We start from the raw sequence: 25,338 nt of genomic DNA, 5'->3' as shown, positions 1-25,338 counted from the left end.
AGGCCCGTATTCACAAACCAACCGTGGCCTTACCTAACGTTTTCCTCAAGTTCCTGTACTCTCTATAATGTGCGTTATACGGGCACAGAAATGGTAACGGGGTAAAAGATAACAAGGTTGGTTCATGCATACGGGCTTACCTTGTTCAGCCAGTGGAATAAAGGTTTAAAAGCGATAAGGAAAACTCCAGGTAAGGTTGAGGTTGGTTTGTGAATACGGGCCTTGAACGGCAAAGACCTCAGATGCCGCAACAAACGCAGAAATTGACCTTTGGTGGCGTCGGCGTCTGTACGGGTGATGCACAACTACCGAATATGCAAGTTCATGACTGCGTTTGTATGTGTGCGTGCGTCCAAACGCATGTACAATTTGAGAATTTTGGGGTGGAGAGGAAATTTTAATCCCCAATCTCCTCCTCCCTGTCTACGCCACTGGACTCCCACTTCAGCGTTGTGGGGGTGGTACGCTCTTTTCTTGCCTGCTGCAAGATTTTTCACCAATTTTCTGGTCTTTACTACCTTGGAATCCGTCATGTCTCTGACGTCACGCCTACGGCAACGTTTTGGGACCACTGGCGTTGTGACGTCAGAATAGGCAAGTCCGTAGTCATTTAAAGATGCTATTCCAGGCGGAACGCTTGAAATATGAAGAAAGTGGATTAGGCAGAGTTTCAGAAAACAAAATTTTAGCAAACACACGCCCTATATCGTCTAGCAACAAATTAGCTTATAGTGGAATAGAACTTACATGTTAGACCGTACGTGTTTCGAGTAGATGTGCACAAACATTCTTTTATGGTCGAAACCATCGAAGGTGCAATAAACTAAACTCAGAAATATTTGACGGTAAGACTTCGTATAGTTAAGAAGAAAAGCTAAAGTCACCGGGCACCTGGTTTCGCCGTTCTTATTCTGTATAACTGCACAGCATCGTTTCCACGCCGCTGGCTAGTATTTTCTTGTACGCTGTACATACATTTCAGTTGTTGAGTTCGCGTTGCGATGACGTTTGCCATGTTTGATTCAATGTTGTAAACTCTCCCAACCGGTAACAACCCGAAAGGGCTCACGTTATTGACAACAAATAAGAAACGAAACCAAACTTTAGAAGTACGTGGCATTTCATGCTCAAAGGCTGATCTCCACAAGCCTGCACTAATCAGCGCGCACCTCAGACTGACGTCATATGGTGGTACGTCCTTTGAAGAACATACCAGTGGCACCTCCTTTGAAGAACATATGACAGAGTGCACGAGCGGCATCATTTCTTTAGTCTCGCGGGGCAATCCATGGCCAGGCTTCGGCGTTCTGGACGGAGCCTCTTTGGACTTCCTAATTCGTATCTTACCGCAGGGTACCTGAAGTCCGAGCTTTCGAGACGTCGACATGGCGTCCGTCCGAAAGCTATAACGGGCAGGTATACAGCTCGATTCGGCCACATTCTTGCGGCGCTTCCCACGACTCTTACGCGCGCCAGGGCAGCCGAGCAAGAACGAAATTCTTCGCGACGTTGCCGCGTGTGGTATGCGCCGGGCGCCCGGAGTCACATCGATGCGGTTGTGGGTGCACCGCTGCCACCGCCGGGTGTGCCCTCCGCAGCTGCAGCGCGTAGTTTCCTCGCCAGTCAAGCACATTGCTCGCGCGACCAGCAGCCCCATTGTTCGTCACCGCCTGAGCCGTGTTCCTTTGTTCATACTTCTTTTTATCTCTCTTCTAATTCGACGCTCGCCGTTCTTTGTATTCCTCTTCTTCTTCATCCTTCACAGCCGTCGGCGGCCGAAGTGAACGCCTGCCCCCGCTAGACCACAGGGGAACGTGCGTTGGGACGGCGTATTTTTAGCGCCCGCCTTTCGTCCCGCTCGCATCTCCTTCGCTTACGACGAAATACTCCCGCCCCCCGCATCCCTCCTGGCCTGTCGACCGCAGAAGAACAGTGCCCCGAGTCGTGGTGGCGGGCCCACGTATTCGAGAAGGCCTTTCCTTCACTCTTTCTCGGCTCTCCTAAAGCTGGATTCCACGCTGTTGTTCTTGTACTCTGGGGGCTAACAAGGGTCGCCGTCCTACTGTCACTGGTGACTTGGGAAGTAGTGACCTAGATGGATGGATGATACCATGCGCATTCCCGTCGTAATAGGTTGGTGACATGCATAGTCATAGGGTTATCTTTCAAGGGTGGGGGCAAATATTCATAGCTCTGCTCCTCTCTGCTCATTAGGTCAATCTATGGCGCAAACTGTGCACCCCCTCTCTTAGGTAAATAAAAGGGAAGGGGCCGTTCCCTCCCTCCCTGACCGGTCAGGAATAGCCCAATTTCATCGGTCCTCGTGCTCACGCCTATGTTGACATGTGTGCGACCAGCCTCTACATAAAAGAAGAGAAAAACAATACTTTCCAATTTTTTGGACTAATGCCTTGTCTACTCCGATTAGTTCGATCTTATTTTCATCAAAAAAGACGTATTCACCGCCAAGTTCTACACCTCTTACGACACAAAGTCCTTACGTTCGCCACTATTTATTTTTGTTTTTTTTTCTTCTGTCTAGCTTTCTGTCATCAATACTCTAATCGTCTCTTAGCTTGTTTCTGTCATGGGCGCGTTCAGCATTCTATGGTCTCCAAAATCCCAGGCTTCATGTCGGTTTCGCGCCAAAACATACACCAAGGCGAATATCTCCACATTAAATTAGCGCATGCTAAATGAGTCATCATCTCCGATTGGTCAACATACACATCCTAATTGAACCCCATCGCAAATTCCGTGGGTTACAGCAGGTGTGACGGTCATGACGCGGGGACATTCCTTAGGGCACTTCATGTAGGTACACGCTGCCCATGCTGCGAACAGTAATCAGAATCAAAATAACAAACTGTCATATTACCGTACAATCAAGTTAACGCATCTGAGTATACAGAAGGAGGTCCAGAAGTGTGAGGTTAAATTGGGACCTCCGTGCATAGTAAACATGAAAAAGAGATAACATCTACAACAAGGAACAAAAATTACAATATGTATTTTAATATTTCAAAGACATAATGTAAAATTGTCAGAACTTTTGATGCACTTACCAAATGTGAAAAGTAAATGTTTGCACATAACACTATGGCACCCTAACACCCTAATCCCGGACAGGCTAAAAACCACTAACCTGCAAATCTGAGTTGTACCGAGACTTATAGGCAACAAGACCTGTTTGTTGTCTGATGGTGCTTAATGAATTGCGTCGTTTTTGCTTACCACGCCATCTTCGTGTCCCTTTTTTTTTCATGCGTGTTTATTGCATAAAAAAAAACCTGTCCTGGTATGTTGCAGTGGCACATCACCTTCCAAGATTCATCAGGGCTAGCAGTTGTATGCTGTCGAGGTTCCTTGACGTAACGCAGGGCAAAACATAACGCAGGCCAAGCGCAGAAACACACCGCGTCTTTCACCGTTATGGACCATCGATACCGATACCCCGTTTCGTGGCAGCGCTTCTCGCTCACCACCAAAGACGCTGCCGACACTGGATCATTTGCGAAACGAGCTCTTAAAGCTCTCGCTGATCCCTGACTTTGATTAAGCTTCAGATATAAATGGTGAGAGATACGACGTTTTGGGTTACAGCGTATAATGTTAAAGTGCACGCGAAGTTTTGTTCTATATCGACACTGCCAGCAAAAATTTACATTCTCTGATTTATTTTGTTTTTGTCTTTACAGGCGATGAATAGATGAATGTGGCTAAACTTCCAGGAGCTTACTCACGGTCATATGGCGTATGCAAACCGAACCCGCCACCGAGCTCCACTGGATGACGGTGAGTCTTACTATGTGGAGAATTCCATACGAATGTTTTCTAGCCTCAAGTGCACACGCCGTGACTCAATCTATGAGAAATGCCTTTTCTTCAAGGCTTTCTAGTTCGAAAATAGCGTCTTCTATACAGAGAAGCGCCGCAGCGAAGCGCAGCTTCGAGAAATGGTGGCACTAATAAAAACATTGTCAGCTAACCTTATGTCATCCAAAAAAAAAAAAAGCCCCTCTTCTGTATTTCGAAGACGGGTCACTTCTGAAGGTGGTTTGGGACAGGATTAGATCCGGTGACACGTCAATACCGATTTCCGAAATTAGCGAAATCTCGCCGATTCTGAAATGCTGTTTTTTTTTGTTTCATGGTTACGCTTTAACACATAATTGCCACATAGAGTGCCGCACGAAGACAATTCTTCAGGCCAGTCGTGTTTGTGTAGCTCACGAATTGTTATTACGAAAAAAAAAATGTGGGGTGAAGACATTCGTGTGCAGGCCGCGGGTCCCAAGGAAGAAGTTTTTAGGCCCCGTGTTTAATACTCCTGTTTTATACCACTTCGCCTCACTGAAAATGTCACCTCATTGAATCGAACCCGCAACCTTCCCCTCGGCAGCTGAGCACAACAACTGCTACGCTACCACCAAGGACAACGTGGGAGCCCTAAGAACGCTCTTGCTCTCCTTACAGGACATTACTGATGTTATTCTATTACAACCTACGGCAGTTTTCATTAAGGGGCTCACCACTATACACTGCTTATGGCAAAGGCGGTCCTTCTGAGGTCAGACGTCGTTCACGCTGCGCAGATAGGAGGTTGAATCCTTAAATTTATATCATGAAGCTTCACTTTACACGCAATGCAACTTATTCTTCACGTGCTCCCTGTTGACCGGATTTACCGTACTACAATGCATCGAGTAGATGTTGACTACAGCCAGCTGGAGATCGCACGCTTCCTCGCGTTGGTTTTTAAGGCGTTGCGCAAAGAACACCCCGACTGGCATAACGGCACCCCTTTCATTACTTCGCACGCGTGAGAGCTTTGCTTCGCAGATACAACGGCGAGATACCACGGCTGCAGCTGCATTGTTGCCACCAATGTCGTTAGAGTAGGTGCACTACAGTAGAGATATACTTAGCTTTGCAGCTAAGAACACCGACACGAGTATGTCTGGCACACTGTGTTTATCCTTGTGTTTTGGTGAGTAGTAACGATTGATGTCATGTGACAACCAGGTATATATTTAGGAAAGAAACGTGCAGGAGCACGTCGGGGTAAGGCTTTGTGGCGCAGATGATGGCAATGACAATGGTATCATCGTCATCATCATCATCATCGTCATCATCATCATCATCGTCGTCGTCATCTTCATCGTCATCATCATCATCGTCATCATCATCATCGTCGTCGTCGTCATCATCGTCGTTGTCATCATCATCATCATAATCATCATCATCACAACCACTGCAAGGCAAGAACCTCTCCGATGTTCGGCCAACGAACACCATCCTGTGCTTGCTGCTGCCGCACTGTGTCTATCAAATTATACCTATGTTTCTGTCTCCCCCTCACGAGTCAGCATTCCCTTGGAAGCCAACCAGTAAACCTTTAATGACAAGCAACTATTCAGCCGGCGCACCGTGTGCCCGGCTCATGTAACCGAAACTGCTAACCGTTTCCACGACCAAGCACAGGACACCAAGGACAGGTAAAAATACCACGAAAGTGCTGTGTCGCCCCGCCGTGGTGGTCTAGTGGCTCAGGTACTCGGCTGTTGACCCACTGGTCTCGAGATCGAATCCCGGCTGCGGCGGCTGCTTTTTCGATGGAGGCGAAAATGCTGTAGGCCCGTGTGCTCAGATTTGGGTGCGCGTTAAAGAACCTCAGGTGGTCAAAATGTCCGGAGCCCTCCACTACTGCGTCTCTCATAATCATATGGTGGTTTTGGGACGTTAAACCCTACATATCAAATCAGCCAAAGTACTGTGTCCTTGCGTTGTGTCCTGTGCTAGATATTGAAATAGAATACAAACGCGGCCAAAATTATGTTTCATATGTTATTTTTTTATGACATGAACTAATCCAAATAAATTAACTTAATACTTATCCAACGTTAAGTGAATGAGAGAGACAGACAGCTAAGCCCAGGAAAGTACAGTGGTCATTATTTTTGGTTTGTCCCCCACTTTTCTCATGGCTTAGATGTCGGTTGGTTACATAATCTTATAATGCAAGAAAAGGAGTGCCTCGGACTATTCGGCTATTATCGTACCTTGGTTAAGTTGTCACATATGTGGTTTCATGTCATAGATGTTGCAACAGCTGGAGGGTGGCCAGGGATCGGTCGGATGGCTTCTCAGATGAATAATTGAAAACAACAGAATGTCTACTCGACTCCTGCAGATCACCCAGTCGCACCAGCAACGCCTTGTCGCATAACCTCCCTGCAGGCGTCGCTCTTTTCCTCGGAAGCGATTCTTACGAACAGAACGCCGGCAATCGGTCGTACACGCGATACACGTCTTGTCCCAACTCTCCCCGCTTCCTCAAGCTGTAAATCTCGACCAGCAAGCAGCCCAGCTTTACGACATTGCCATGTAATCCAAATGAACCGCCTCGATGGATACATAGCGGAGAAAATGGGTAAACCAGATTCGTTGCGAAACGTGTCGCACGATCCAGCAAGTTTTCTTCCGCGTTGTACGCGAACAAAGAGCTTTTAAATATGTCCCCATCGTCACCCCGGTCCAGGCGCAAGTGTACACCCGGGAAGAAAACAAAAGGCGATGCTGATGTGGCCGAAAAAGACAGGAATGAAGGAGAGAGAGAGGGAGAGAAAAAGGCTTAGCATCTCCGATAAAGAAAGGCGCGCGCAGCGCCATGCGGCGGCAACAATCAGGCGCACCGCGGAACGAGCGGTGGCAATTAGGCGAAGAAAACTCGAGAGCCGGACAATGTAGATCTGGTAGATACCGGATGGAAGGAGCGAAGTCACGGCGGTGCAGAATGTGGCGACAGTGTCCCCCAAGAAAGTAAGCATCAAAAGCCTAGAGCCGTTCTGGCGAGTACACGAACGGAGAAGAAGTCTCCCTGGTGGCCGAGCGACGAGGCACATATGCAAATAAACTGTGACGCGTGCGACGCGGCTGCACGCACTTCGTGTGCAGCCGGGGCTTCCGCCTTCGTCGGAGACAACCTTGCGGACGCCTCAAACCGACAGGGTTTTCCTTTGCTTTGTCTTCGGCTTGGATTCTTTCGTCTTCGTCGTGGACTCCTGTCTGTTGCTGCGCGGAGCAGCGTTCACGCGCGCGACGTGTGTGCATGACGTGTACATACCATATATGACTGTACAGCTTTGTTTTTTTGTTTGTTATTTAAGGACAGGTCATTCGTGTTTTACAGAACCGGATTTGCAGTGCTCGAATGAGCGCAGAATGATACAACGAGGTTTCTTCATCGCATTCAGCGCGACTCTCCTGGATCTAGTACGCCGGGATATGTCACTGAACGGGCAATCGCACCAGCTCGCTTTTACCGCATTTATGTCGAACAAAATAAGAGGACGTCATTTCCGGACGTCGATCTCAGAATTTGTCGCGTTAGGATACGCCGAAGGCTCCACTACGGCGTTCCAGAATGAGGGACCTGCCCAAGCGGCTCCTTCCTGAACCGGTGGTTCCAGTGACCAACCTTGACGGTGTTTATGTGTCGAGATAGATGCGACTGAAATAAACAATAAACATTTGCGGGTCTGAGTGAGGTGGAACTCAAGCCGACTGCATGGCAAGCAAGTGTTCTATTCTTGTTTGCTTGGAAATACAGAGAAAAGTATTTCCTCTGCTTGGAAATGTAGTAAAACTAACTTTCATGCTTACAAACACACGCATGCATATATGCATGCGTCACAATACAACATGAAGGCCTAATACCGCAGCCACATTGCGTGGTACAAGCGTGCATTGCCAACAGACGTCAGAACACGTGAATACGATAACAAATTCGTGGTTCAAAGCTGGCCACGCATTACAAAAGACACACTCGTTACTGTGTGCATTCCCCCGAGAACACAAAGTGTGCGTATACCAAGCTCGAAAACATGGCTCGAGGTTTAAAGCACGCTACCCATTACAAAGTAGGTACTGACTATAAGTGATTGAACTACGCACTAGGGACAGGATATTGCTATCGCGTTTAACTTCTAAAGGCGAAGCCTAAGGGTCCCCCAATTTCGTTCCACGAGCCTAGCAAACGCGTTCAAAGCCGTCGCCGAAGAAGTGGTGCCCCAAGGGCTATTGCTTCGTTTACTAGAGGTCGGTTAATTTGGTCACAACTCTCCACTCTGTCTCTCTCTCTCTTCCTCTCGTACATTTAATGCATAAATTATCACCGCAACCACTCCCGCTCTCGGACGCCGCAAGTACATCCAAGCTCGCCGTTTCGAGTCGCGGAAGTGAGGGAAGGGACGCCAACCACACAACCACCTCCAGCACGGAAGCCACAGTGAGAAAACACCGATCTGGAAGCCGAGACACATACCGCTCCACTTCCGCTAAGGAGGCGTCTATTGTTGCCCGCGTGGCGCTGTAACAAGAAAAAAAAACTAGAAGGGGGAAGTTTGAGGGGGTGTACGAGGAGGTCTGAGCGGGGAAGTAAGTTTTTGCGCGTGTAACACGCCACGTGGTCTTGAGGAGCTCGCTGACCGGTATAGGCGCTCCGAGCGAGCTAGATGCCGGCTGCTACCAGGACGCGTGTGGAGTCACGTGGGCTACGGTGGCGACATCACGATCACTCTGGGCGCTCACTCAAGGCCGACTTGCGCATGCGCTGCTCAACTTACTCCAGTTTCGCTTTTGAAAGCGCACCTTGCCAGGTTGGGAAATGCCCTGACAGAGGAGCATTTGCGCCGTGGCTTGAATGCATTGCGGCGCTCCTTGTATCTTGCATTTCGAATACTTGCACCGAGAACCCAGTCATTTACTAAGATAGCACCAGAACAAGCCACCTGGCTGGCACAGGCACTATGTTTGGTTGTTAAAAGAAACACCCAATCTTTCACCACCGGACACTAAACCTGGCCGCTACAGCAATTGTTCGGTTGCTAATGTGGAGTCGAGTGATTTGCCGAAATAGCCATGTAATAATGCACTTGGACTCTGCGGGTGCCATTTAAGTGCTCAACATAAGCAGGTTGTAAGGCTACACACATTCAATTTTGCCCAAGTTAAGCAACAAACTTCACAGGGCCTCCGAGCTGAGCCACGTTTTCCGCCACCGTTGCCAGAGGGCGCGAAGAAAACATTCATATGTCGAGATATTCGCAGAGCACATATATGTTTGGCTCAACTTTCCCGATTTGCATAGTTTAAATTTGTTGTCTGGTTATAAGTAGGAGTAGCCGCCCATGGAGGAGCACAAGTTTCGGGTGAACCGTTCTTTCTAAGCGTTGAGCAGCTTGTTTTATGAGTGCATATGGATGGGCTTCGTACAAGTATATGCCAAATATGCCATTCCAAAGGCTCCGAATCAAGCGATTACCCTAGTATTCCAAGGACAACACACACGCGCGCTTCTCACTCAAAGCGGGCAATCGAGTAACCCTCTTTCCACGTGACGTTACCCGCAAGGTCTGCGTCGTGCAATCGTTTGCTACGCCCCCTACAGGTTGTCGTCTGTCGGCATGTAGCACTAAGTCGCCTGCTACAGACCGGAATAAACTCCACACCTGCGTTGCTACCGACGTTTCATCCCAATAAAAGCCTTCAGTAGAGCGTGAAGGAACAACACTATCGGGCTCGAACAATGCCTTTATTCCCAACTGTTTGATACGGAAGGTGGCGCCGCACCGTGTCAAAGGACGGCGTCCACCTGCCGACTCGAACGAATCACTGGCATCCCGCTTTCACCCTCCTGTTCTCTTTTATTCTAACTTATTTTTTACTGTTCGCGAATCGGTACGGCCTGTGACGTATGCCTTCCTCAAAGTGGCTTTCTTCGCGGCACGAGGTATTGCTCTTTCTACGAGTGCCGAGCGCGAAATGGCCGCTCCGAAACCCCGGCATTGAGCGGGGCGTAAAAACTCGGATAAACGAATGTGAAGGCGGCATAGTTCCTTGTACCATATCGGTGCTGAAAGACTTCGCTTACGGCGTTCAAAACCAGGTTTCAAGGCGATAATACATCAGGAGTTTTGCGTGCATTGACCCTGCGGCGTGCTTTTGTTGGGAGGAAGCTGGCAACGCTTTTTGTGTTATTTTTTTATTTATCACACGCTGCAAGCTATTGACGGAACAAGGCAGTTTAGGCAGGAAGAAAAACAACTCGGAAAATATTAAGTAACGGCAGGGAAGGTGGAACGTGGGCTTAACACATACATGGCAGCTCGTTTACTTTGTCCGCTTGCAGAAGTCCAGGAAAAGATACAGTTATGTGTTCCAGAGCAGTGACACTTTCAAGGCGCAGCTCCTGGGCGCTCATTTTGGCTTTGAGCCGTTGCCGTGTCATGGCCGTCGCTGACGAAGGCATAACCGATGAAAAATGAAAATGAGAAACAAAATCTACCTATCTCCACTCAGAGAATGGTTACGAGAGCGTGAAGCTTGGTGCTAAGGTTCATAATGTCTACGTTGAAGTCAGCGACTAGTACAAAGGACGGGCAGATAAACGGACGGACGGACGAATTGACGGTGCATGTGATCGTGTGTTGTGCCCTCCTATGCTTGATTGACGTACAAATAAAGTCGATTTTTTCCACAAATGTTGTCAATTTTCGCCGTGCAAGTGTTCAGTTTCGGTTTTATGAAGTGTGACGGACAAAGATCGCCCCCGAGCCCTCCGTGTGGGAGATAGCGTATTCCACCGTAGAGCCACACCGGTGTTTGAAGCGCCTTCGCAGAAAGACCCTGTACAGGCTTCATGCCGGACAAGGAATCGCCTCAACCCATGTAATGTAGCACGGCAGAAGAGTGAAATAGCAACCAGTCATCCCCCAATGCCAACTCTGCAACGAGTGTTTAAATGCTTCCCACACACTGCAAAATGCTCTGTCGCCCTAGTTCTTCATCGCCATCTTCTTCCGGAAACATTGAGCAGCAACAAAGCGCGCATAATACCTTACAGATGTGCAGTGGCTACCTGGCTTATTCGCAGATAGCTGAATAATGGCGTAGTCCATGGAAGCTTTGCTGCCCCGCCGCGGTGGTCTAGTGGCTAAGGTACTCGGCTGCTGACCCGCAGGTCGCGGGTTCGAATCCCGGCTGCGGCGGCTGCATTTCCGATGGAGGCGGAAATGTTGTAGGCTCGTGTGCTCAGATTTGGCTGCACGTTAAAGAACCCCAGGTGGTCTAAATTTCCGGAGCCCTCCACTACGGCGTCTCTCATAATCATATAGTGGTTTTGGGACGTTAAACCCCACATATCAATCAATCTATCGTGGAAGCTTTGCTACTCCGCCAATATTGTGGTTTATGGAGTTGTCGATACCTTGGCAAAAGCCATAACTTCAAACCGAGTTTGCAGTTCAAACGCAGTTTGTGGGGCAACGCGAAGATGTGCTCAGAATTCGCATCAGGCATATCGTAATCACCGGCGAATACTTTCTATAATTCTAAGTGCAAATTTTCAAGCGTTTTTTACCATTTTTCCAGTCTTGTCTCATAGTTGGATTTATCATCACTTCATGCTTATTCATTGTACTGCTTTCAATTTTTTTTCTCTCGTTTAAGCGCTACTCTCTTGCCATTGTGCACAAGAACCCGATATGACGTAGCTGTCTTCAAGGCTGCAAGGCTGCTGACAGTGATTATCCAGTTTTTTGAAAGTTGTTTCCCTGAAGCAACTTCATGCAATGCGCACGCCCTTCCTTGTTCGCAAACACGTTGCAATGCCTTCATGCAATAACCTAAGCTCTCGACTTCCGCCATGCTACAAAAATTTTTCATTATGAAGTTGCCCGAAGGAAAAATTTCGAAACATTTCTCTTTAAATGCCAGTTATAATACATTTGGATCGGTTTTCGCAAGGTTTTTCGAAGGAAAAGAAAAATTGTGTTTTTTTTTCACCGTTTGCTCGTGAAGCACATGTCTCACTCATAATTATGTTATCCGTCTTCTTGCGGTGATGTGACGAAAGGCGAGGCTAGCCTCGCTTGCATAACCGTGAATTGTTTCGCCTAAATAACTGATGAATTGTAGGGGTCTGTCAGTACGTGTTGAGTAACCCGTTGTCTCACAAAAGAAGGTGAACAAATTTCGTTGCACGTTCCTCTGCAATGCCGCGAGCTCTCCAGGAGAGATGTGTTCTAATGTTCAATGCACGGAATAATTCTAAGCTCACACCTAAGACGCTTGAGCACGTGCAACTTGCGCCCCCCAAGTTTATTGCACTAAGAGCTTGAAAAAAAAGGTGAAAAGGTGCGAGCAGTTGTAGACAGTGCAGCTTTGCAGGCTGTGGACCGTCGCTGATCCTTCCCCGTCAGACTGCGGGCAAAGCGAAAAAAGAAACTTGGTAAATGTGGCCGATGTCACCGCAAGAGGCACAGAGTGGGGAAGTACATTGCCCATGCAGTCAAGAATTACCAAGCCGCGGTGTAAGCGGTGTCGGTGAACTCATTCATTCATTCATTCATTCATTCATTCATTCATTCATTCATTCATTCATTCATTCATTCATTCATTCATTCGTTCGTTTGTTCGTTCGTTCGTTCGTTCGTTCATGTTACCTTCAATCAACCATACTTTTGCACGGGGGGAGTATCGTACACAATAAACAGTATGCACAAAAGCAAACAAAACCACATCAAAATAAAAAATATACATCACATATGAAATTACACTGTTAAGCTAATATAATTGAATGAACATCTAGGTGCGATAAGAAATATTGAACGAAGAAATAATATATATATATATATATATATATATATATATATATATATATATATATATATATATATATATATATATATATATATATATATATATATATATATATATATATATATATATATATATACTTCACGCGTTATGAAGAAGTAAGGGCGTGCAAAAAAGAAACAATTCATGATTTGAAATAGAAACGATGTCGGATGCTTGGCGACAGCATCACGTGTTCTCGACCAAGGCTTTGGCTCCCGCGTTCTTTTTTTTTTTTTTTGCACGTTTCCCCCGCGTTCGATTTTTCTCAGCTGTGAGAACTCCTTCAGTTTTGCCTATACAACAATTGTTACCGGTCGGTTAGCCGAATGACGAGAATTTCGGGCTGCCTTTCCTTCCACAGATTGCTGCTCTTGGAATGGCTGAGAAGCCTTGCCAGTACCTTGTCTGCTTTTCTTACTCGTAGGTTTATTCTCTCGCAACACCTGTTTCTTTTTTTTTCTCCTAACAACAGACTGGACCTTGTACCCGCCACCTCGCACACCTCGAGTGCTCGAACGGTCGTAATAGCATATTTGGTGCCCCCTGTAATTCGACGGCAATACAACTCAGGCACGCTGTCCGCATTTCTGCGCGGCTCTATGTGCGCGAGAACGCTTGACGAAACAAAAAACATTTCTCCACCTCGTCAATTCAGCCAGACAGAGTTTTTCTTCATCTAAGCCGTTCATTCTCAGAAAATACTCTTCGGTGAGCAACTGCATAAGTGGAAGTCAACTGGAGACGTTTCAGGCTATATGGCTACAGAAACGAAATCACATACATACATACATACATACATACATACATACATACATACATACATACATACATACATACATACATACATACATACATACATACATACATACATACATACATCATCACCATCATCATCATCAGCCTGACTACGTCCACTGCAGGACAAAGGCCTCTCCCATGTTCCGCCAGTTAACCCGGTCCTGTGCTTGCTGCTGCCAATTTATACCCGCAAACTTCTTAATCTCATCTGCCCACCTAACCTTCTGTCTCCCCCTAACCCACTTCCCTTCTCTGGGAATCCAGTCAGTTACCCTTAATGACCAGCGGTTATCCTGTCTACGCGCTACATGCCCGGCCCATGTCTGTTTCCTCTTCTTTATTTCAGCTATGATATCCTTAAGCCCCGTTTGTCCCCTAATGCACTCTGCTCTCTTCTTTCTTGTCTCTTAAGGTTACACATACCATTTTTCTTTCCATTGCTCGCTGTGTCGTCCTCAATTTAAGCAGAACCCTCTTTGTAAGTCTCCGGGTTTCTGCTCCGTAGCTAAGTACCGGCAAGATACGGCTGTTATATACCTTCCTCTTGAGGGATAGTGGCAATCTACCTGCCATAATTTGAGAGTGCTTGCCGAATGTGCTCCACCCCATTCTTATTCTTCTAGTTACTTCAATCTCGTGGTTCGGCTCTGCGGTTATTACCTGCCCTAGGTAGACATAGTCTTTTACAACTTCAAGTGCACTATTACCTATCTCGAAGCGCTGATCCTTTCCGAGATTGTTGTACATTACTTTCGTTTTCTCCAGAATAATTTTAAGACCCACCTTTCTGCTCTCCTTGTCTAACTCCGTAATCATGTGTTGCAATTCGTCCCCTGAGTTACTCAGCAATGCAATGTCATCGGCGAAGCGCAGGTTACTAAGGTATTCTCCATTAACTCTTATCCCTAACTGTTCCCATTCTAGGCTTCTGAAAACCTCCTGTAAGCACGCGGTAAATAGCATTGGGGAGATTGTGTGCCCCTGCCTTACACCCTTCTTGATTGGTATTTTGTTGCTTTCTTTATACATACATGCATACATACATACATACATACATACATACATACATACATACACACACACATACATACATACATACATACATACATACATACATACATGCATGCATACATACATACATACATACATACATACATACATACATACATACATACATACATACATACATACATACATACATACATACATACATACATACATACATACATACATGGACGAAAGTTTACAGGTCACTGTTTAATGTATTTCTATAGCTGTGTGGCCTGGGAACTTATGACCCACCTGTGTACGTGCGTACGGTTACGTACCCTGTTAAAAGAAAATGTACAATGAGCACCGCCGATATTGCCATCCCTCTAGTAACAAGTGGATGAGATAAGAGTGTTTATGGACGGCACTAGTCGGTCAAAAGGAGCCGAAACTGTCACTCACTGGTAGTATACTAAAAATCTAAGCCACTATGCATTTGCAAGAAGGTGAGATCCAAACGTATTATGCACGGACGTGTTCTCTTTAAGAGTGAACGCGACTGTACCTAGAGTAAGCGTGATTGCGAACTTTCTCCGCTGCATGGTCGTTGTGGGATGCTGCGTCTGTCTACTGTCGAGTTTTTAGGCCCAATAGACATCATCCCAACCGAAGCTCACAGTGCATGCACTATTCGCTGGCATTGTATGAACCAATAAAGTCAAGTCGAAAGTAACACAAGTAGGAGCAGAATAAGAATGGCGTTGTAAGAAGCGGTAACACTCTTGAATATGCAAACGAGCACTTACCTGTTAAAACATAAATGGTGGTTCGAGAGTATTATGAGTATTCAGAAATCATTACGCTGGTGAACACAAATCGGTAAAGCTAGCTCACTTTATTAACAAGCACCCTTCCCATGTATGGCAGGTGGACGGCACACTGATCTTCTCCGTACGATACTGCTAGCTAGTTATTTATTGCTAGCATTGAAAGCAGTTAAGGTATTGCGTTATCATTGATACAACGCCTCAAAAAAGTAACAATGCGGGTATTATCATTCACATCTCTATACCACAGCCACTCCGTAGTGTCGCATTATTATATACGTGTACGAGCGTATAGGCATGAACGATTGGAATGGGAGCACTAATTTTATGTTCAAGAGAGAAGCAGTCGGGATACAAAAGTACAAACGTAAAGTACCGATTCGCTATAAGTATACATTTTGTGCTTGCCCCCTTTTGTGCCTAACAACTACGTTTATCAGCAATAACTTCTCGGTAGTAAGTTAAGTTGCCCCTCTAATATTGTGCACAACTGTCCTCTCTCAGTAATGCAACCGCACGGTACTATAGTGGCACTACTTCAGTCCGTATGCAGTAAACATTGTGCAGAGATGACGTACACCCTCGAAACGATTTTCACTTCCCACATCCGCGCCCCCTGTGGACACCACGGCTGTCTCTAAATTTTGGTTTGCTCATACAAAAAAAAAAAAGAACTTTCGAGAAATTGCAATGTGAAGGTGCACAGGCGAACCCTTTTCGCAGCGTTTACATCTGTGGTATGGTGGGAAAAAAGGTTCTGCTTAATTCTACGTGTTTATACGTAGCAACCTATTTATCATGAGACGCTGCGGGTGCCTCTTGCGACCAAACAATAAAACTAACAAAAAGCGGCGCGGCCAGAACTAATGGCCACGCCGATGCAGACGACACAAAGGAGCTGCTGATGTCGTCTGCCTGCGGCGCACTCTGCACGCGGGCACATGCAGACGACGACTGGGCACGCGACATTTATTTTTAGGCACGCACTGTGGATTATGCGGTGAAGATAAAGGTCCCATAGGGGGCGGTACTGACCGGCCCCTAATTAAGGAGACGCGCTCACAGTTAGAAAATCAAGCGCACGACTTTTCTCCAGGGAACGGCCGTGCAGGAGGCATTGTCACTGCTTATGGGCTGCGTATGAAAGTTAGGAACGGCAAAGCAAGGCGCCTTTTTTTTTTTTAGCCACGTTGTAGCATACGACATTAGCCCCGTTATCGCCAAGCCTAACCGAATTTACCGCTTTGTTAGGAATCAGTGTGAATATATTATTTAAGTTATTGCTCCCATGACAAAGGTGTGTTGTGGCCCAACGTAAATGGAGATAACCACAACTCTGTATGTAGCCATCCTGCGCAGCTGGGAAGTGATGTCACGTTAACAGCTGTAAGCCATAATTTGCAACGAGATTAACTTTTCTCTCCTTTTTCCTGTATTAATGCTAAAGTGGCATTTTTCGGCTCTTTGAGATATACGAGATGCACCTAAATGTAATACACAGGGCAGCTTTGATCGATTCGACTAATGTGCTGTGTTCTGCGGCCGCATTGTTCAGGATAGAGATCATATGCTCCATATATATGTAACGTCATCGCCAGCCACACGTGGTACTTCAATATCAGGTTCGGCTTTACCCCACGGGACGGGTGTATGCGAATCTCTGACCCAAGTATACAAACTCACCAATTCGCACAACGTTCTCTTACGCATTCTCGAGGAACCTTACTCGACTTCTCATGCGTGGCAGTGGCAAGAGAGTCCTGGATTAAGGGCCCACTCCCCCCCCCCCCCCCCATAAACCTGTACAGGGTTGTCGGCAAGGACTTTCTCTTGGGGGCTGCTAACCAAAGTTGCAGCGTGGCCGGGGGAGAGGGAGAACATTGGTGTAGCTTGGTCGAGAGCAATTGCAGATGAGGCTTGAGAGCTGCAGCGCCATTTGTACTATTATATAAAGCGTTGTTCGACCCCGGGTGAAAGCGCGAACGAAAGTTACGTGTGATATAGACATCATAATGCCACAAAGTGCACTTGCATTTGACAATACTGACGTCTGTGCTTTAACGTGAGTTGACGTTATGTCAGACCATAAGTTAACCAGTAGCCAGTAGAATCCTCTGTTACAGTTCTTTTAGGCCCATGACGTGCACACAACTATACTGCATTTCACGTTGATACAACTCGTAACACTTGCCCGAAATCCAGAAAAAAAAATATTAGCATAGGCTTTGGCAATAAGCTTCGCGTAACGATCACGCACCAATACAGGAACAACATTTTGGCCTTCCAGTGTGGTGCTGGGAGTGCGCAAGTCAGCGGTGGCGTCGTTAGGCAACTGTGAACAACCAGTTCTCACGTTGACATGTTCTCTAGGTACGTCGATTTGCATAAAATTTCGCGTATGGTTACTGGGAACTACATGCATATGTCTCGCAACTTGTTATGCTGATTGAAAACTTCTTGTTACGATCAGTGCCACATGGCAAACTTCTTGATGCACGCTTCGCATAGATTCATTGCCGTGGTACGTGGGATCTGCCGAATTTCGGTGAATTGTTAAGGTCATAGGTGTGCGCATGGATGTGGGTGGAGGCAAAGAGACTGCCCCCCCCCCTATTGCCATGAGGGGGGCAAAGTCTGCCCCTTACGTTGACTAAATAGGGAGGGGGATGCTGCAGCAAACCTTGCTCCCCCCACCCTCCTCCTGGCAAGGAGAACCTTACGCACGCTTACGGTTAAGGCAATGGTTGAGGTGGCATTAAGGTAGTGTGTGCGTCCATAATGACAAAATCTGGTTCGACCATCTGTCGCAACCCGGAACAACAGCGCTGCAGCAGCGGCATGCGTGGCTGACTTCCACCAGCGCAGCTCACTCCGATGCATCTTCAAGCCATTACCGTTGCCTGGCAGAAAGCCAGTGCACAGTAGAGCGAGAAGTATATATACACATTTTCAGAAAGATGACGGGAACGCGTGAAGAGACGTGAACGGAAAAGCGTGAGATTCTGGGGAGGAGATGAAGAAGATCAAGAGTGATGAAGAGATAAGTGAAAGAGGAGGAGGAACACACGTGGACGTGTCCCCCGTTGAGAATCTGCGCGGACCTTCTGAGGAACACTATTGTCTCTTGGATGGTGCGTGCAGGATGGCTGTGGGAAGATGCCTTGTTACTCGGGCTCCCGCGCCCTCTTCGCCCCGTAAGTGTATTTAAGCGGCACTGCGGCGTTTAAGACGGCAAATTGGACGGGAAAATACTAAAACAAGGAAACGAAAAAAACTGAGACGCGAGAAGAGATTTACGAAGTCGGCGAAAAAAAAAACGTAATTGGCAGGGAATCATTAATAGGATAACGCAAGTGGTGGCGGTTTGCTATCAGATTCCCGGACTTCTAGGTCGAAGTAAAAAAAAACAACACATCGTGTAGTTTATATTCGAACTGCGATGAAGGATGCATCTGTTGTAAAATCAGATGGAGAACTGAAACTAGACACGTTGTAACAAAATGCCTGCGTATTTACTCGGACAGATTCGTGGAACGTGCACATCTTTAAAAGGCTTTCTTTTTATGTATTTTTTCGTTTGTTTATCAGAATACTGCCAGTCAGAGTTTCAGACTACAGGATGGAGTGCGTGGCGACGCATCTCAGATATCAATTGTAAACAAAAAATATAGTAAAGACAATGTAATTAGCATCATTATTTGGCCAGCAGTCGCTACCGCTGACGAACGTTTAGAAAATTTGTAAAGGTGAAAAGCTGACGTTATATTGGCAGAGCAGAGGGCAAGCGTATATACTATTTTACCTAAGACATAAGGGTGCCGCCACCTTGGGCTAATAAGTTGATGTTCACTTGTTTTTTTTTTGTAGATTAAGATGTAAATGAATAAGGTCACGTGACGTCGCATGCGCTAGCTGACACGTTTTCATGTGTGTGTTTCTGCCGTAACACTGTTCGTTAAGTGGTTGAAGAGGCAAAACACAAAGGGAAACATCCCAAGACAACGCATTAAACCCTTCCATACCATATTTATTTACTATTTTTATTTATTTAAATATTACCTACATGGTGATATAGGCATTACGTAGGGAGGGGGGTGGGCAAAGACAATCAGTCTTGCGTAGCAAAACACATAAACAAACATACAAAAAATCACCATGGCATTTATCACAGCACATGTATAGATCGCGAAATACATTTCAACACACGCAGTACACACATAATGCAAAAACGATTTCACAGCATGAAAAAAAAACAACTGAATCATTACTTGTTATACTTACTAAGACGTGCAGTTTAGCTGTTCCACTTTCTGGTGGTTTTGGGGAAAAATCAGTAGAAAAATGTGTTGAATCTGCATTTGAAGGTAGAAATGTTTTTTGGCATTATCACAGCGCGTGAATGTGTAAGGTGGTTGAACAAGGTAGTTATGATGATTGATTCCTGTGTTGGAGTGATTTATCTGGTGCAATAGTTTAAGCCGTAGTTTCTATCTACGTTCACGTAGCAGATCCGATACCAAAGTGGACTTTATTTGTGAAACGCTGGCGTAGGGGCTGTAATAGTGTACAGCATACCATTGCAGCGTAGAAACAGGAGCATTTATAACAAAAAATAAGAAAGCAAGAAAGTCAGGGTGGTAGACAGCGATGACGTAATCATAAGGAGATGGTAGTGTAGACGGCGTGCGAAATTTCAGTATTCGCTTATTAAAACGTGCAGTGTGCTTACAGCTGTGCTGAGGCGCCGAGAAGTTACCGGGCTGCTGATTACGTCAGTTTTTTTTTTCGTAGTTAACTGCCGGGCAGTTAATTGAAGATGTATACACGATCGCGTTGGGAGGTCCTTCCGGGTACGATTCGTGGCCACTCTGTTTCAAAGGTGAAGATCCTAATTGTCGTCATCATCATCATTTACCCTCCAAATTTTTTGGTAGCCTCCAGTACTCGTTGCACGTAGGCCCGGAGACCTTTCACTTTCGCTAGTGTACAATACCATTGCTGCAGTGACTCCAAATACCGCACAAAATTGTTAATGACGTCGACACGATCCTTCGCCGGGCCTCTGCGCATGTTCTGTGCGTTTTTTATCTTATGTGTTCAGATAACTTGTATATTTCAATAAATTCTTTTAGTTGAGAGTCAGCGCTTGTTTGTGTCTCTTCTCTTCGTCCCGTGAGTTTGTGCGCTGTTTTTGTCCATAATAAATAAAAAAAAACGTTTCCCCCTATCTCTCTAGTGAAAGCTTCACCTCGAAAAAAATTTTTTTAAAAAACCTTCTTGGTAGTAGCCGTACAGTACCACCGGAAGGACTTTTATAGTAATAAGGTGGCACAGTTACCACGTGGTTGTGTTCTGAGTCTCTCTAACCTCACAAGTTCTCCCACTTCCTGCTCTCTCACCCTGCAGCGTACTGCACGCTACTAGCCCAAACAAAGTTCACACGCACTCCAAGAAATCACAGTGAGCGCTTCGCGAGGAACTCTTCTTGGTGAAGTCTAATTGGGCTCACGAGAAGAAGCCTCATTGGCCGCGCACACGTTGTTGCATTCGTGCGAAAAAGAAGCGTTGCTATACCACCACGCTTCGAATGAAAGAATAAGAAAAAACAAAAAAAATATATTTATAACAACTGCGCCTAGAAGCGCGCGTGCCTTACCATCCTGCGTCTCGTCTGCTCATCTCCGCCTTCTCTTTCCGTCTCCTCGCCCAGTTATCAATTTAATTTGTTTCCCACAAATTTCCCATACACGTTTCACCTCCGGAAGCAGAAATGTGGGAACAAGAACGAAACGACCAACAACAGAGCCAAATGTTTGCTGTACCTCCTCACTTCTTCATCCTTTCTTCCGCAGTCTGTCTTCATTTTATCTTTACCGCATCGTTTTGCTGGTTTGTTCAGCTTGTTGGGCGTCTCCGGCGCTTCGGGTTTGAAAAGGCACTCCATACATTCTTTTTTCCGACTGCATTCGGTGGCAATCCTGCACAACTTCTTCATAATAAGCGCCACTCCGGCCGCTCGGAATTTTCTTTTCTTTTTCATATTCCATTCTACGCTTCGTGTAGCCTCTATAAAATATAAAAAAAGGATTTGCGTGTCTCGCTTGAGTGTACACGTGTGGGAACCTGCAACATCCTTGAAGCGCCCACCCAGGGGTCCGCATGTGTGCCTAGTCTTTCTTTCTGTCTCATTGTCTTTTCAGTATCGTTCTCTCCGGTACGTCCGGAAAGGGGACTGGCTTCCCGGTGCGATCATTTATCGCGTCCAGTTAGGTTGACCCCTCTGCTGCACTCTATCTACCGAGAAGGTCTCACGGAAGTGTGCAGGTTTAAATACGAATGCTTCGTAGAGAAAAGTGCTGGTCGAAACTGGTGGCTAATGCTGCGGCTATGGCACTTCGTATGCTCCACCTTTCGAATGTCTTTCTTCATCATTATCATCTCTGTGACCACGATTATGATCGTCACCTTCATTTGGCCGTGATTTTTACTATACCGACAAAGTGACTGACGCCTTTGTCGTCGCATGCTTCTTTGGATGGAACAATTACAATACTATCCATATCAGTACTATATGGTTGAGTGACAGACCTTTGACTAGTAGCGTAGCAGGCTAATTAAGTCGGCCAGAAGGATAGTAATTAAGCGTGTAAGCCAAGTAAGTAATTGGGAAATCGGTCATGTAGAGAGCATGATTCTTGTCGCTGCGGGTGCCATTTTAATGCGGGCGAAATTGAAAAAAAAAAACAAATCATACGCTTACCCCGTATACAGTGGCACCCTGGTCAAGCTAATTAAAAAAAGTTAAAGGAGATACAAAGATGCGACGAACAGCGTTTAGAAGGGTATAGCTTTGTGCATAGATGTAAAGTTTTTCGTTGTTAATGGTTTAGCAATATTCAGTACCGTAAATGATTATTAAGTGCAGAAATTCGGACGTCTTGTTTTTAATAGTCTTCCAAAACATCAGGCTCATATGCTTCCGGCCTGCTGTGTCATTTCCGGTTTCTGTTTTTTTATGCATTTCAAACTTGTGGCCAAAAGTGCGAAGAAAAACGCGAAGTGAAAACGAGCCTCTCTCGTGCGTGATGACAGCGCGCTCTAGAGGGCCTTCGAAGAACTGTATAAAGTCCCGCTCGATGGCTGGCTTCAGGGGTGCGAAAATGGGACGAGGTGACGGTGAAAAAAGGAAATTCTCTGAAAAAAAAAAAAGAAATTCTGAGGGTTCGTTTTGTTGTTTGACGCAGGTCTATTGAAAACCAGCAGATAATCAGGTCAATCGAGGTATCGGGAAAGTTAAAAGTGCCGTTTTGAGTGTATTGTAGTCCTTACGACATACAGTGAACTCTGAATTCAGTGAACATCGAGGGACCAAACTGAAAACAAATTGAATCGTATGTTCTCCAGAATACGGGGCAGTATTGGACACGGCAAAAACCAAGTCAGGAGTACGAAATGCAGTTTATTTTTAAAAATAATTCTGTTTTCTTTTTTTTCACATGGACTGGTGTTTTTATGAAACGCGAGAAAAGACAAGTTTGTCTAAAAAGTCTACGTTTGTATGCACTGCCCTTGGTACAGTTTGTTGCGGTATCACGTATCGTAAAAACTTTCTTATACATATCCAATGGCCTCGGCTGGAAATGGAGAATTTCAACGTGCCTAAACCGTTACAATTTTTTTTATTTGATATATAAGGAGATGTTGTCGCACAAGCATAAGGCATCGCACGCTACTTCTTTTGGTTCCAGGCGAACACCAGAAACAATACGCATGGGTTCGCAGTTCAAGCTAGTTCCACTGAAATAGTCGCTATTTCGAAGTTTCTTCAAAACAAAACCTTTGCACATAATGCATAGGAACACAACCGGGGATTTTCTAAAAGCTCTTTATTCTGAAATGTTCATTGAATCGACGTTCGTACAACTGAGAGTTCACTTTAGACGTAAAGTGCGCGAAAAGAATACTTGCCTTTGGCAGAAATCGAACCTTCAACTCTGCCACAACGTGTCCGATGTTCCGTCAACAGAGCCGCGGCAGCACTCGTCTCCTCGTCCATTTTATTGGGTATTAGTGTCCATGAATAACTACAAGTGTTAGTCAGTGACTTTCGTAGGCATGACTGTGGAGCGGACAATTAATATCCTCTATACGTTCCTTGGCTTCATTATCGGTTGTTTTTCATTGAAATATAGTTTTTTGCCACTTAAGCTTCAATAGCGGGCTAAAAAGTTCGGCACAAGGTTACGGGTCCACTAGATACCGCAACATCTAAGAGGATGTCCTCAAATGTCCTTGACGATTTCGTTATCGTTAACATAGCACAACAAATGAAGCTGATAAATGTGATAGGCAGTACTGTGTAGTGAAGAGAGAGAGCCCGCAAGAACTACACAGACTAATCGCACCCAACAAGTAATAGAACGTAAGATGAAAGGGTGGCCCAGAATCAAAGAGAGAAGGTACTATGGGTATTAACAAACACAAATGTCAACAATAAAAAAAAACCATACGCATTTCTTTTCTCAGAAAGCTACGTCAACGAATTGCTACCTAATAGTCGTACATCAATGATGCGCGCCTATTAAAGTTGTCTACGTTGTCTAAAACAATTTACCTCTCTGAATGTAAATTCAAGTGGAAAAGAACAACATACCGTATGCTTCTAGAACTGTTGTTGCTAGCCCCAACACAAGCTCTTCGAAAGAAAGTTGATAATAAAAGACGGTGGCTGCCAACATGACGCCATGAAAGTGACGGCACATTATTAACAGCAGCAGTCTTACAAAATTCCTTCTAGAGCGAACGTAACTGCTGTGAGACTCCTGAGTTCAGCATAGAGTTAAAACATGTGAACAATGCATTTCTGTCTGCCTCTCGAGGCTTTAGTTGTCGTCACAACGTTCCATATATCCATCCATTCTACGGTTCATTGAAAAAAATACATCAAAATTCAGCTAGCAAATGCTTTTGTTCACGAATACAGGCAGAACACATACCTAATGCACTTTAACATCAGACGAGGCTGGGTGATGACGTACTTACCAGAGCAGTCTCAGGTTGTCACGAACCGTAGACGGAATCGTCTTTACGTGCCGTTGGGGTCAATCTGTTTTTCTTCTAATAGATCGAAAGTCACGAGTGCATCGAACTCCTTTTTTTAAAAAAGGTCCCATCGGTGACTCAAATGAACTCAACTCGTGAAGAGCTAACTAATATCGTTCTAGACGAAGTACATACTCATTGACGGCTTTAATTAACTACCCAACACGTGGGTTCATCCCTGAATGACATTTTAAATAGATGTCATATCTAATTCGTCGAATAAGAGGCACCTGATTCAAAGAAATAATTTCTATCGCCAGTGGGTTCATCCATCTTAATGAAGTCCGTTGCTCAAATCCACTGATAAAATATGCTATTCTGTAATAAAAATGCACTTGAAGCAAACAAGCTCTGTTATTATCCTGCGAGCGACAGCGATTTAAATAAAATTCGTTGCGAATGAGCGAAAAAAAATTCGTTATGTATCGGGAACCACAAGCTTCAGCGAAAGTTTCCGGGCACGCGCCAGATCCGTAATTCGAAATATTTAGACTTGAAATATTTGAAATTCTTAAGCCTCGTGGAAATTAAGCAGGTAGACCCCTTCTCTAACGTGCAAGCCACAGCAGCATTTCTAACAGAAAAAAATTTGCCCTTCGAGCTTACACACTCGAGTTTATTGCCTATAGAAAACATCGCCAGTATACGAAGGAAATATGTGTAAGCTTTGCGGTACCTACATATACGGAGTAGTTCGTAATGAATAAACTCTTCGCACATGAAATGTTTGATGAGGTGATGGCTAAAGAATTGTGATAATATTAGTTTGAACTCATAATTATATAGCTGCAGTGTTATTTACTTTTTGAAAGACTTAAATCTCAACGTTGCTGTAGGTTTTCTTTTCACAAGTTTCGCAACTTTTACTATTTTCGTAAGCTATAGCAAAAAGTGAACTTTGTCAACATGATACAGCAGC

At 45.4% G+C, this 25,338-nt stretch overlaps 1 protein-coding gene across 1 annotated transcript in view; it reads left to right on the top strand.

Annotated features, from left to right (window-relative positions):
• The window catches only part of LOC119164508 (glutathione-specific gamma-glutamylcyclotransferase 1), a 209,134-nt gene that overhangs the window by 115,940 nt on the left and 67,856 nt on the right, over window positions 1–25,338 (top strand). The window contains exon 4 of the mRNA XM_075871889.1: window positions 3,699–3,795. Within this exon, the coding sequence (XP_075728004.1) occupies window positions 3,757–3,795 (39 nt within the window). The 5' untranslated portion in view covers window positions 3,699–3,756. The remainder of the gene's footprint in view (window positions 1–3,698; window positions 3,796–25,338) is intronic.

This window comes from Rhipicephalus microplus, chromosome 8, assembly GCF_043290135.1.
Source record: "Rhipicephalus microplus isolate Deutch F79 chromosome 8, USDA_Rmic, whole genome shotgun sequence".
NCBI lineage: Eukaryota > Metazoa > Arthropoda > Arachnida > Ixodida > Ixodidae > Rhipicephalus > Rhipicephalus microplus.
The sequence above is the reverse complement of the archived record's forward strand: the minus strand, read 5'-3'. Positions and strand labels throughout refer to the sequence as shown.